The 14483-nt window shown below is 49.4% G+C and overlaps 1 protein-coding gene across 3 annotated transcripts in view; it reads right to left on the bottom strand.

Moving 5' to 3' along the window:
* PGAP6 (post-GPI attachment to proteins 6) overlaps nt 1-14483 on the bottom strand; it is a 45173-nt gene that overhangs the window by 9352 nt on the left and 21338 nt on the right. For all 3 annotated transcript variants that reach the window (XM_073362696.2, XM_073362697.2, XM_073362695.2), the window contains exons 4-8: nt 12549-12682; nt 11819-12084; nt 9755-10104; nt 2881-2974; nt 1880-2003 (exon numbers count right to left, since the gene is read on the bottom strand). In XM_073362696.2, the coding sequence (XP_073218797.1) occupies nt 1880-2003; nt 2881-2974; nt 9755-10104; nt 11819-12084; nt 12549-12682 (968 nt within the window). The remainder of the gene's footprint in view (nt 1-1879; nt 2004-2880; nt 2975-9754; nt 10105-11818; nt 12085-12548; nt 12683-14483) is intronic.

Below are 14483 nucleotides of genomic sequence, written 5' to 3'. Positions count from 1 at the left end.
CTTTGATCCCCTCCCCAGGGTAACTGAGGCTAGTACACAGCTTGGAGCCCCTCCCAACACTGGGGCCAGGAGATCCTGGGGCTGATGTCCCCCCCCCTTCAGTGTGCTGGGCTCCCTGTGCTGCACTGCCAGTGACCTGATCTCCACCCCTAGATTTGCCCCTCCCCAGGGGTTGGAGGAATGCTGCAGGCAGAGAGCACCTCTCTGGGGAGCCAACCCTTCCCCTGCTGCATGCTATGGAGCAGCCATAACAGCACCAAAGTGGTATAAGTGGTGTGCCCAGGCCTCCAGAGCCTCATGGACCACAGTGATAAATGGGTGTGGGGAGGGTGTTTGTGGGGGCTCCTCAGAACTAGCAGGTTAGAGAAACCTCCCCCCTGGGTATCATGGAAGAGCCTGACCACCCAGCTGGCTTGTCCCTCCTGCCCCCCGGTCTGGGAACCCAATGCAAGACCAAACCCAACAGAGTACTTTTGAGGGCTCTGGACAATCTCCTCTGAAAGGTCTCTGAAAGCCCCCAGCAGCACATGAGATGGAGGTACACATTCCAGCACTGCCCCAACCCAGATACCTCCCACCTCAAACCACCTCCTGTTGTCACCCACAGAAGTGGAGTGGGAGGGGCATGGAGCACTTGGAGTGAGGGGGGGGCATCCCATGGGGGTTGTCTTCCGTTGCCATACATATGGGACATGCGGGAGGGTTCTGGCCTGGCTGATGCTTAGTGACCTGCTCACTGGCCTGAATGGGTTCTTGAGTACCTTGGCCAAAGTGTTCAAACCTGGGGGCCTGAATCCATATTTAGACACCTGTATGGATGGGACCTGGGCTGGCAGGAGGTTCCAGCTAGGAGCTGTGAATGTGAAAGCCTGGTTGCAGGCCCCCAGGTCTGGGCATCTTGGCCTCGGTTCCTCTTTGATCCGTGCTCACCCTTATTTGTTTCACACAGAATGTTTTGCTGTCGGCCAGAGAAAAGGACCTGGCTGGGACACTGATTGCTGAATGGGGCAGAGGGAGTTGATGAGGGCACAGGAGACAGACCGATGAGCTGGCTCTATAGCAAAGGAACATGAGCTAGGTAGGGTGAATGCTACCCCAGGGTGATGGGCTCAGCTGCCTGGCTCCCATCCTGTCCATCTGGGTAGAGCGATTGCTTCCTATTAACCTCATTTCCCTTCACCACCTGCACCCCCCACCTCTTCGGTCTCATCCCCTGTGTACACTCTACTCCACTACGGGATCAGCACCAGATCAGGTAAATTTACACCAGAGAAGTGAAGCAGCTGCATGTCCTGTGCAGTCAGGGTTCAGCTGGCCAGAGAAAGCCACTGGACACCCTGAGGTCCACAGTCCTACCAGCTAGAAGAGTCAGTGCTCAGAGAGGCTGGGAGATGAGTTACCACTGAGGTGAAGCAGCATAGCCAGCCACCTGAACAGGCCTCACAGAGCACCGTGAGCCACCCTGGGGCAGAGTTTATTTGATGGTGATTGGATATTCCTGGCCTGCAGCTGCACTGTCCAACTCTCAGAGAAGAGACAGTGACTTCAGAGTCTGCAGGGCTCAAATGATAGAGAAATGCTCTCAACCTAAGGCTGCAGAGGCCCCTGCGGAGCTGTACGACAGCAGTTTTACTTTCATTTACAGCATGGCCGTTTGCAGCATCTGTCGGGTGAAAGCCAGATTCCACGGCCACTGGGCAGGCAAGAACGCAAGCCAGCACCAGCCTCCACCACTGCCTCCTCCAGGTGAGAGCAAAGGGGCTTCATGCCAATGGCTTCATGATGCCAGGTGGCAGAGCGCAAGGCAGCGCAATGGTGCAGTTTGTCTGCATGGTGAGGTTTGTCAAGGGGAGCTCCTGGCCAGCCATTGCACACTCACCCCTGGCCCTGTGGGCAGATTAGCTGCAGGGAAAGGAACCAGTTGTCAGTCTCTGGGTAGGGAATAATCAGCGTTGCTTCTGTGGAGGACGCAGTCACGTTCAGAGGGTAGCCCTGGAAAAAAGCTTCAGAGAAAAAGGGTGTTGTGCCATTGGTTACATGACGTGGCTAAGAACTCCCAGGAGCTCTGGAGCTTTGGCAGGAGGGGGAAAGGAAAGAGACAAGACCCATAGAAATACCAGGCTGAGACTAATCCCCTGAGCTGTGGAGCATCGGAGTTACATTCCCCACAGCAGCCTGATCTCTCCATGATTGGCCCTCCTGAGATCAGAGCATACCAGGGAGCCAGCCTTCATGACCAGGGAGTAGGGGCAATGGGAAAAGCCCAGACGCTACACCCCAGCACTCTCCAAGGCCCTGTCCCCACTAGGGACAGTGTCAAAAGATCCCCACTGGTTCAGCTCCACTGGTCCTTGCAGCACTGGGAACCCAGGTGCAGCTGGGCTGGGGTGTCTTTGCTGTATGACATAGTATGATGTTACCCTGCTCACAGCAGGATGAGTAAGGGCTTAAATCACCACCAGCAGCCAGCTACTCACTGCACCAGTGCTCCCACCGCAGCTAACTCCGGTGCCGCTCAGTGCTCCGCAGTGTGAGCAGGATCTCGGCAGTTCCCTCAGCTTCCTCAGGACCAAACAAGGCCCAGAGAGCCCCAGCATAGCAACTACACCCATTCCGCCAGCAGGAGGCTGGGCAGCAGCAGTGGCAACAGCATCTCCCCCTTACCTTGCTAGCACAGGCAGCTTCTTCCACAGGGACCCTTTATAACCAGGGGCCAAGGTTTGGAGAGGATGGCTCAGGCTGAAACAGACCATCACTATCCAATAGGAGCTGACGTGCTGCCCGGCTCCAGCACCAGCCACGAGACCATGCTGCCAGAACCCTAATGTTACACCAGGAATACAAGCAGAGCCCAGAGGTGGGTGCCAGTGATGCCCGTACCTGTGCTGCAGTTCTTTGTGGTATTGAGGGTCAGCACTGGAGAGGCAGCACTCATGCATGCGAACACACTAGCGTTGCCTATGCTTAGGGATGTCTGTGGAAACAAAACACACAAGATCTGAAAAAACATTAAGCTGACCCCTCCTCCTAAAGTCACCCTACCCCAACGCACCACACATTACCACCACCCCCTGCTATTACCCAGCCCCTCCCCACAACATTACCCGCCTATATCACTTCACACCTCCCCACATCCCCTAAACAGAGCATTTGGCATCGGAGATTGTAGAACAAACCCATCTGGCAACACTTCACTGCTCTCTGGGCAAGCCAGACTGGGGCACAGGTAGTGACTCTACCAAAGAGACCTAGAGGCGAATGGCAGACACCAATGATTTTGCTGACTTAATATTCCCGCTCTACACACATGCATATCATACATCATTTGAAAGCTTATTATGTCTGCTTTAAGAGGAGGTATGGTGGGGATCTGTCATGTGGTGCTGTTACCACAGAGATGACACCATCATCAAGTTAACACGACCACTTTGAAATTTTTCGTTTGTTTCTGTTAGTTTAACGACTATGTATCATTTCAAGACATAAAATTTGATTTCTTTGTGACTCAAAAGCATCACAACAAACCAGAATCCTTGCAACAATTTTCTCAATAGTCTGTTTGTAGGCATCCCAATCAGCTTTAGCAAAATTCCATCGTATTGCCTGGTTTGGAAGAAACACAGGAATGTCGATGCCTACATAGATCACTATAGGCCTATGTTGGCTGTTCAGAAATGCCAATAGTACTTCACATGATGCAATGAGAGTGTTACCACCCTTGGTCTTTAGACACAACTGTTAGGTCTGGATTGTACCCATGTTGCCAGTGGCTTGAATGGAATATTGATCATCGTTTTAGCACGTAAATGAATTGTAAGTCTTTATGCAGACATCCAGTCCATGAGATCTTTGCCATCGGTTTCATTTGTTTTATAGCCCCACTTAGTGTGGTGACTATTAAAATCACCTGTATAGATGTATGGAATACTCTGGTTTTGGCCATCTTGTGCTAGGGGCTTTATAGACATTGGTAATGTGGAGCTCCCCTACTTTGATAGTTGTGGTAAATGTGATCTCCTCTTTGGTTGATGGAATACCATTAAAATCTGTGATGGTGTCCTTGATGTATATTGCCAACCCACATTTTAGATGATAATTGCAAGTCATTAGGTTGTATCCATAGATACGGTAGTGCTTAGCCTGTTGGTCATTACTAACATGGGTCTCTTGCAACATGAGGATATCAATGAAAAAAGGGAAGGCTGCAGGCCCTGATCGTATTCCGCCAGAATTCCTCCACCATCTCGACCCTAAAGGACTTCAAAGGCTAGCAACATTGTAGTGTGCTACCTTAAGGATAGTACAGATCCCTGAAACATGGTGGGAGAAAATGTTAATTACCATTCCAAAGCCTGGAAAGCCCACCGATGAAGCAGGAAGCTATAGGCCAATTTCTCTACTATACATGACCTATAAACTTCTTGAATGTATCAGCCTCAAAAGAATATGCCCTTTTACTGAGCCAATTATCCCTGTCGAATAGGCAGGCTTCCAGCCAAAACATAGTTGCTGTGACCAAGTTCTGCCAATCACAACTCACATTGAGGCTGGCTATCAAAAAAACCCTAAAGACTGGCGCCATATTTGTCAACCTTTCATCTGCGTATGGATTAAAGGCCTGATGCTAAAACTTGCTAAAATTATACCTTGCTACCAAACACTTCTGTGGATCATGCTGAGTAACTGATGCCTACGGGAGTACATGTGTAATAAGACCAGCTCACCCTGTATCATAAACAACGGGCTACCACAAGGCTCTGTACTTGCTCCAACCCTTTTTACTATTTACATAAGTGACATGCCTCCAAAATTTGGATATGCATATGATCTTGCGATGACAATCCAAGTATCAAACCTCCATGACACTGAGAAAGCAGTAACTGAGGACCTCCAAACTGTGGAACAGTACTCCTGGAAATAGAGGCTCATACCAAACCCTGGGAAAACAATAGTAAGCGCATTTCATCTTGATAATAGAAATGCCAAAAACACACTGAAAGTAGCTTTCTGTGGTAAAAATGTGCAACATGATTACACTCCAACATATCTTGGAGTGAAACTCGACCACACCCTCACCTTCCATGATCATCTTGAGAAGGTAACTGCAAAAGGTAAAAACAAGAGCCAGCATAATCCAGAAACTAGCAAGTACAACCTGGGATGCATCTGCAATAGCACTTGTATATTTAGTAGTTGAATATTGTGCACTGGTATGGAGCAGATACAGCCACAGGTGACTTGTGGATACCCAGCTGAATACAGTGATGCGGTGCATCATGGGAACCCTTAAGTCAGCTCCAACCCCATGGCTATCTGTTCTAACATTGCTCCCCCACCGATATGCTGAATTGCTGCGACATTCCGCAAAGCTCAGCGAATCCAAGAAAACAGACATCTTCCTATCCAAGACTTTGACAACACCCCATTGCAATGTTTTAAGTCCTGCAAGTCTTTCTGGGAACATTCATTTAGTCTCATGCAATCAGGCTACGGACAGAAGGAGGCTTGTAAAGCAGATTGGGCTAAACAAGACTTTAAAAATAAGCACCTTGTGCTGAATCCCACACAGAAGGTTCCTGGGTTTGACCTTCCGTCGTCATCTTGGTCAACGCTGAACCGAATCCAAACCAATCAAGATAGATGTGGACATCTAATGCACAAATGGAAAATCAAGGACTCCCCAGCATGGGAGTGTGGTCCCCCAAGACAGACCATCAAAAATATCACTAACTACTGCCCAATTTATAAATAAGAAGGAGGCATTATTGCAATAAATTCTGCTACTCCTGATGTAGCCATTTGGCTCAGTCAACTTCAGGTGAAATTGTAGTTGCTGCTCTACACCAGCCACACAAAAGAAGATGACAACTCCTCCAAATTCCACTGAAAGAACCAGGAGTCTGACACACAGCAAATGCCCCAGATTCAAAAGGCACTGTGTACTTCTTCAGGGCCTGCCTGAAGTAAAGAAACATGGTAGCATGGCACACTGTGTGTGAGCGTAGGCGACATTTCCAATCATCCTCTCACTCTGCATGGACATTCAGAAGTAGTATCTGCATAACCTGGAGAAAATGATCCCAGAATTTGAGTGCAGGCAGCTTGGCATATTCCCTTATCGGATATCCCTCCAGTAGTGGTAGCATGTGCTGAGTCACAGCATCATCTCTTTAACAGCATGTTGTGGGGACTCAGTATATTCAGACTCAAACACCTTCTGAGCATCAGCCAACATTTGCCAGACAAATGCTGGAACTATAGGACTACCTCCTCCTTGCTCACACCACTGAACAAATTAATAAAGTTCCAGGGCACTCAGGACCTCAAATACTAGAAGCAAGCCACATAAAGCATGACTGAATTGCTTACCAGCAAGCATTTGAGCTGCAGTACAAGCTGCATATACATCGGAATCAACAAGGTGGTCTCGCAATGCTGTGTTTCCCCAAAATTTCCCAGTACATGCACTAAAGCAGCATGGGGTGTGAAAAGCACTCAGAAAAATCACAGTGATATCAAGTTCATTTGGGAGAGTCCATTTCACTTGCTGAGCAACAGCATTCAGCTGCTGATACATGGTCTGAATGGCATACTGCTGTCATTTCCTTACATTTCAGCATTGTAGGATAGACTGTGGCCATGTCAGCTGGTTTGGCCTCCACAATAGGTATATATGAAACTACTGTGTAGGTGCTCTTCTTTGTTGCAAGCTTGCGGTTGAAACCAGGCCAAAATGGAACCACCTCTTCGTCTATCAATCAGCCAAAGGAGAAACTCCTGCACCAACTGGAGCAAAAAAGTAGCTGACCTCTGAACTACAATCACCTGGCTTTGGATCACATTCCCAGGCTTTCACTTTGGCTATTTCAGACCGAAAGATTGAAGCAGCATTATACAAAATCACTTGTTCACTGGAAAGCTGTTGATCAGGCTCATTCACCAGAAGAACATCCATAAAATATTTGGATGACTTAATTTCCTGTTTCAGATTACTAGCAGCTTGGATAGCATCAGCTAATGTTACTGCGGTGCACAGAACAATGGTAGACTTGCCTTGTCCATGCTGTGCATGAAATGAAGTGCAGAACCATCATGTTTTTTCTAATCTTGCCTGTAATTTGCTACTGGAACAGTTTACAGTTTCGACATCCAAGGAAAGTAGGGTTCTATATCTTTGTAGCAGCTTGGACAGGAAGAGAGACTTCTTGTTAGACAATATTATGTACATCTCTTCAATCAGCTGATAAAATAAGGTGACTGTATTGTTGCAGTGTAACTGGATAGTTTTGCTTTAAGATTCACTTTACTCAAGTAAGAAGAAAGGCATATTTAGTGACAAACTGCATCCTTAGCAATCAAGTCTTCCACAGATATTTTTTGCAACATGTCACCATCTCTGCTTTGAAGTGCTGCCTCCCTTAGAATGGTTGCTCTCTTGTATGCTTCCATTTTATGAAGTTTCTTATCTTTTTCGTGTGGTGTTCTCAAGCAAACAATGCAACCGGACCTGTCACTGGAAGATGGGCTTGCTCCGATGGTTATAGACGCAGATGAACATGACGCTTTATCATCAGCTTCAGTGTCTATTTTCTTTCCTGGGTTCAATACAACTCCGCTGGTGTGCCAAAATTGACTCGTGTCTCCATTTCTGAAAGCAACCCCTGTGATAGAGTATTGGCAGCAAATCCTCTACACTAGAAAACTCATGCAGAGGCCGCCAACACAATTACTCTCTCCTGGAGTCAGCTGCCAGCGTCACAGAATTGTGTTTGGCACTGGTGGCTTTTGACAGTTTTGCATTCTTTTGATTTTCTTGAAACACAAAACATTTTTCAAAGTTTGCGGAGAGCCTTTTTCTCTTTAATGTAAACTTTAAGGGGCTTGTATCCTCTGTGTCTTTATACACTTAACTTCCCTGTAGAGGTAAAATTCCCAAAGCATATTGTTTGCATTCCCATCCCCACTACTACTACTTGTCATTTTGTACAAGTACACAAACTTGTGCTAAATTAAATCAAAATTGCCATTTTTGTTCCGTGAGCACTTTGATTGAAGCAGAGTATGAAGCTGTGTATTGTCATCTCTAACACGAATACTGACCTGTGCATAAGCGCCGCTGAATTAAAAAGCTAGTTTCTCCAATAGCTAGAACAACAGCTAGTACTGCATCCGTGGGCAATTACAAATTAAAACCTTCTACCAGGCAGACTAAATGTTATATTGTATGCACAAAAGCTTACAAATGGAGAAGCATTACTTTAGGAATTCATGTACATTTATATCTACCCACTATGCAATATAAACTATGGGCATGCAATCTACAGCTACTGATACACAACCTTCAGCGAGACACTGATCCGGTCAGCAAATTTCAGCTGAAAATATAGAAAACTATTATAATCACTTGTGATATACTCTGATAATTAAGAATATGCAATGTGAAAACATTTCATGTCAGCATGTTGGAAAATACTGATATTTTCTCTTTTTTCCACATGCTAAACAGCTTCATCATTTCTGGGGGAAAAAAAATTGGCCATGCAACACCAATAAAAATCTTTTAATGTACTGTCATTTGGTAGCTTTGACCAATAAACACCACATTACGGTGTTGTAATTAACAGTAAAAGCTGTAGTCAGTCATGTTGCGGTGTTTCTGGAACTGCAAACATTACACGCATTTTGGGTACCACTGCTTCACCTCATCTACAGGCTACAGAACCACCTGACAGCGCCCCATCTTACCTCATCTAAATGTACTTAATAATAAATTATGTCTGTGTTCAGAGGGTGGGTACATTAAACTCCAAAAATATGGTCCTTTTTGGAGAACTGCCACATGCCAACCAGTCATGGTTCCCAGAGACTGCTCTCACCCCCAGTGCACCAGAGCAAGAGGTGAAACTACCCTGCTGGGAGCATTAGGAAGGTTTCTAGTCAGGTGCTGCTAGTTATACAGCATGCACTGCAGTGCATGTATTACATGCTCATTGAAGGCTCACAAGTCGCTGCCCAAGTCATTCATCAACATATCAGGGTGAAGCTCCCCAGGAGGGGAACAGGGGGTGGATCTGACCTCCCAACACAGGCTGTTCACTCTAGCATATTGTTTTGCCAGGTCACAGGCATGGAGAAATACATTTTAGTTCCCATCACCCAACAGAGAGGCTGTGACTTCCCAAGGTCCTAGCAGAGCAGGGACTTGAACCAAAATGTCTCAAGTCCCAGGCCAATGTCTTAACTACTGGATCATCCTTCCTCCCTTGCTAATGTGAGCAGCCCCCTGCTTCTCTCAGCTGTTTGGGAGGCTCTGCAACCTGGGGTTTTCAGTGATGGCTGGGCTAGGGCAGTTGTGAAAGCTCAGGTTCTTTCCCACTGCCTCCCCACAGGCTGGGCTTTTCTGCTCTGCTGCGACTAAGAGACACTGACTAAATAACAGTTCCTGGCCCCCCAGTCAGGGCACTTTTCTCCCCCACAGATCCAAAGCCAGCTGGCAGGACATGCTAGATACAGAAGGGCAGATCTGTAAAATTCTTTGAGAAACTGAAAGATGAAAAGCAATGCATAGGGAGGTTCTCCCGCTGCTCTCTAGCTCCCCACCAACTCCCGGCCTCCGCAGGCCTGCCCCTGCAGCTCTGATAGCACCTATACTCCCCCGGCGGCTCACGACCAGTGTATGTGCATGCATGGCAGGGCAATTATAGAGAGAAGATGCCAACATAAAGGCAACAGCTTACATGGGAGCACACTGTACCTCGTTCAGCAGCAGGTTCACCACCAGGGTGCCTCCACTGTCCATGCCAGTATTCAAGTTGAAGAGGAGAAGCGTGGGGAATTCAGAGTGGACAGGAATGCTGGGCCCATTTATGACTCTGAACCTCACAGAGGCAACATCCAGGTCCTCACGGATGACGGGCTGATTCTGGAGGCAGAAGGTCCCTGGGTCGGATGCATTGTTTGCAGCACCCACTGCGGGTAGAGTGGTGTTCCCCAACATTCCCGGGGTGCTGGCATTGGGACCCCCGCCCAGGGCTGGAGTGCTCTGGCTCTGATTCAGGCTGTTGTAGAAGTTAAGGAATGAATTGGTGCTCCCTGGCTTGCAAGCTGCAGAGCAATGAGGAAAGGTTAGCCTGGCCAAGACCAGCAGGGGCACACCGCTCATTGGAACTGGAGGACTTTGCTTAGGGGGATGCAAAGCCTTCAGTTCATAGGACTGCAAAGCAAAACAGTTTGATCCTGAGGCCAGGGCTGGAAACCAGGCCTCACCCCTCTAGGTGGCTGAGATTTGTAGGGGTGCACACACTAAGTGGGTGGGATGCCTAGACTCCCCCTCTTCACATGGCCAGGGAGCAATTCCAGTTATTTGAGTGACAGGGACAGGACCTGGTCACTATTACAACAGTTTTAGACACACAAGCCCTGGCAGTGTCCATGCACAGGCAAGGCACCTAGGGTAGGGAGTCGCTGACACCTCTCATTGTCTGCTAACATCACCTGGGTACAGGGGGCATGGGGCACCCACACTAACTGCTGCCACACGAGAATGGGGCACTAGCTCTGGTCGTCTCATAACTGCTCCATGTACATAAAGTACGAGAGCTTCCCCTGGGCCTGGTTATGCTGCTGCACTGGGCGGGGGTGAGGGATGGGAGTTAAATCTGCCTTGAGCCCAGTTACAGAACCAGGAATAAACCGTGAAGTGCGGGGGCACAATCTGAACTGTGACACTCAGTGCTCCACTTGCTTTGGCAGTAGGTCACCACAAACAGGTACTCACAAAAAAAAACAAAAAAAACAGGTTTTTCCACTGAATGCATCTGATGAAGTGAGCTGTAGCTCACTAAAGCTTATGCTCAAATAAATTTGTTAGTCTCTAAGGTGCCACAAGTACTCCTTTTCTTTTTGCGAATACAGACTAACACGGCTGCTACTCTGAAACCAGGTACTCACAGGGGCCAAAGTGCCCCATTACTGAGCTCAGCTCCTTCCCTGACCCCCACCCCACAAGCGCTGTTTTCTGCAGCAGCTAGAGACACTGCTTCCCTACGAGCACCCACGGTTATGCTCTTTTGCCTCAAGAGCCCACCAGAAGGCAGAGCCCCCAGAGCCCTCTTATTGGTTGGGAGAAGAAAGTTTCTAAAAGCTAATTTGTTAAGAATTTTCCAAGGATCAGATAAACTCCCCAAAGTGAAACCCAGCTCTGAGAGCCAAACGAGTCTTGGGCACCCAATACGCCACTGGCCTGCCCCACATCGCTCAGAGACCAGGCTCACTGCAGAGCCTCCAAACAGCCAGCAGATGGTTATTGCCTCAGTACTGGATGGGAGAGGCTGCCTCTCTCACTGCAGTGCCCTGAGCTAGCCTCTGCTGCCCCAATGGCCTTTTAAGAAGTCTGTGGCTCAGAAACCCTGGGCTCTTTTGAATTCCCAACACAGGCCTGCTCCGCCCAACAGAATCATCTGTAAGCAGGCAGCAGAGAGGCCTTGCAGCCAGTGGTCCATCATTTAACAAGCAGCAGCACACACAAGGCACAACTGGATCCCAGCCTCCTGGAAAGCTTGACTGGCCTAGCCATGCCAGGCAGCAGGGATATGGGGGACAGCGACCCACACGACTACGTCCAGTCACACGGTATAGGCTGCCCCCTCAAGACATGGGGCTTGTCCCACCTCTGTTTCCTCCCCCACATCCCAATTTACCCCCCTAGGAAGGGCACAGGAGCAAGCCAGCCTGTACTGGTGAAAGCGCAGTGGAGACAGGGCAGACTGATGTGCACACTGGCCTTTCCCCACATGGCTGGCAGCATCCAAGAGCACACCTGTGAAGGAGGCAATCATCTCAAAGGAGACGCTGGCGTTGTCGGTGCCCAGATTCTCTGCCATGATCTGCAGCCACTTCTCCCACGGGGGCGAATGGAGGACCAGGCTGCAATCCACTGTCTCTTTGCAGCGGAGGGTTTTCTGGAAGGACTGCGGCAGCATGATGGAGCCCAGCACGACCCGTATGGCACATGCCTTTGTGCTGTTCACCACACAGCTCCGCAGTGTGAACTGCATTGTGGCAGTGTACTCGGGGATGAAGACCCTGCAGGAATGGGAGCCATCAACACCTCAACGCCTGCCTGAACACAAGCCACCCTGGGGCACTAAGGGCGGAGAAGGTCTGTAGCCCTAAAAAGTGAAACCCTCCCAGGGTGAGTCAAGAGGGGCTTTGGAGCCCAGCACAAGGTCACTCTGGTTTGTATTGCTACAATCCTGTCCAGGATAGTGCATTGTAATGTGTAACTGTCTCTCTAAAAACACCAGGAAGGAGTTTGTCTTTCCCCTCCTTGAGGGAGTGGGGCCCCATTTAGTACAAACCCCCACCTCCAGCCCCCCGACAGACCCTTTGGTTCCAGGGGAACTATCACAGCTCTAGCTCGCTCCGAGATGCAAGGCAGTCAAGGGCCCTCCGTGAGATTCGTGCGCGGCTCTACTAGGCCAGCACCTATGGGAGAATAAAAGCCCCACCTGCAGCGCCACGCAATCTCTACTGTCACGCTCACTTACTTGACGTGCAGTGGTCTAGCAGGCGAGGCAATGGTTTGCTGCAGGGGAGTGTCCGGTTCCAGGACAGGGATATCAACAAGTCTCAGCACAAACATGTCCGGCTGGAATATATAGGCGCATGGAGTGGAGAAACCCTGCAGGGAGAGCAGGAAGGCAGCTTAGCATCAGCCACCAGGGAACACCCATCCAAAAACTGCTTTGTTGGGCGAAAGATCAGCCAGTGAAGAGCCCAGCTATAAGCAAGGGACCAGCACCCACTGCCAGTCCTTCCTGACTCCCAACCCGTGCTCTCCTTCCCCAGCCATTGCCTGCACGCACAGCGACACCTGAGCCCAGGGGTTCTCAAACTGGGGGTTGGGACCCCTCAGGGGGTGGCAAGATTCCCACGTGGGGGGTCACAAGCTGTCAGCCTCCATCCCAAACCCTGCTTTGCCTCCAGCATTTATAATGGTGTTAAATATATAAAAAAACTATTTTTAATTTATAAGGGGGGGGTCGCACTCAGAGGCTTGCTATGTGAAAGGGGTCACCAGTACAAAAGTTTGAGAACCACTGCTCTAGCCCAAGCAGTGGCAGTACAGCTGGTCTGTCTGAAGGTGCATCTCACTGTGCTCCATTACTCAGTGCTACACACCCACCTGCCCCCAGCACGTGCCCCATTCTCCTCTGAAAACCCACTTCTCCCGCACCACAACCATGCCCCAATGCCTCCAGTCACCTCTCTGCAGTACTTCTGCCTGCTAACCGTGCGGCACTGCACATGGGGTCTGCATGTGGGTCCCTCGCCTGAGCAGCAGGTGTCCCACACAGCAGAGCACTCCATTCAGGCTGACCCAGGTAAGCAGGGATCCTTGGCTCTAACGAATACCAAGGATTACTGCTCCTGGAATTGCCCCACATTCGACCCGTTCTCATTCCAGTGGATGCAGCCCCAGAGCCACATGCTGCCCCACAGGCCCAGCCTGTGTCAGAGCAGCACGCCCACCCAGCAGGCCAATCCGACACACACCCGGCTCCTGCTGGAGCCTTTGGGGCAGAAAAGAGTGTCGGGAGCAGATACTGGGTAGCGTATCACACAGTATCTTCACTTTCCTCAGTGGAGTTCCTGTGACATGGGGAGCAAGTGAGGGGTTTCAGCGAGAGAGGACTAAAAGGCAGAAAGGAAGTGAAAAGGTGGAAGAGGTGAGGTGCCAAGTGGATCACGGGATGCTGGCAACCATGCCAGGGAGGTGGCATGGTATGGGGAGACAACGCAACAGGCACGGAGTCCCCAACACCCTTTTCAACAAGAGAATCTGACTCAGTCCAGAGACAGTGAGGAGCAAGCATCTCCCAGCAGGTGGCAAACTCAGTGTGGGCCACTGGTTCTCCAGACACAGGCAGCCTCCCCCTTCCAGCCTGACTCCATCAAGCAGCAGAGCCCATTAGGTGAGGAGGATAAGGGAAGATTGAAAAAATTGGGTTTGTTTAGTCTGGAGAAGAGAAGACTGAGAGGGGACATGATAACAGTTTTCAAGTATATAAAAGGTTGTTACAAGGAGGAGAGAGAAAAATTGTTCTTCTTAACCTCCGAGGATAGGACAAGAAGCAATGGGCTTAAATTGCAGCAAGGGCGGTTTAGGTTGGACATTAGGAAAAACATCCTAACTGTCTGAGTGATTAAGCACTGGAATAAATTGCCGAGGGAGGTTGTGGAATCTTCTTCATTGGGGATTTTTAAGAGCAGGTTGGACAAACACCTGTCAGGGACAGTCTAGATAATACTTAGTCCTGCCTTGAGTGCAGGGAACTGGAATAGAGGACCTCTTGAGGTCCCTTCCAGTTCTATGATAATTCTATGATTCCATTATGCCCTATGGGGAGCCTACAGGAGGAGGCAGAGTGAGCTCCCGGTAGGCATGCCAGAGTGGATTGGAATCTGGATTCCTCCAGCAG

This window comes from Lepidochelys kempii, chromosome 10 (assembly GCF_965140285.1).
Source record: "Lepidochelys kempii isolate rLepKem1 chromosome 10, rLepKem1.hap1, whole genome shotgun sequence".
In the NCBI taxonomy this organism is placed as follows: Eukaryota; Metazoa; Chordata; order Testudines; family Cheloniidae; genus Lepidochelys; species Lepidochelys kempii.
Note: the sequence above shows the minus strand (reverse complement) of the source record. Positions and strands in the feature narration are given on the sequence as shown.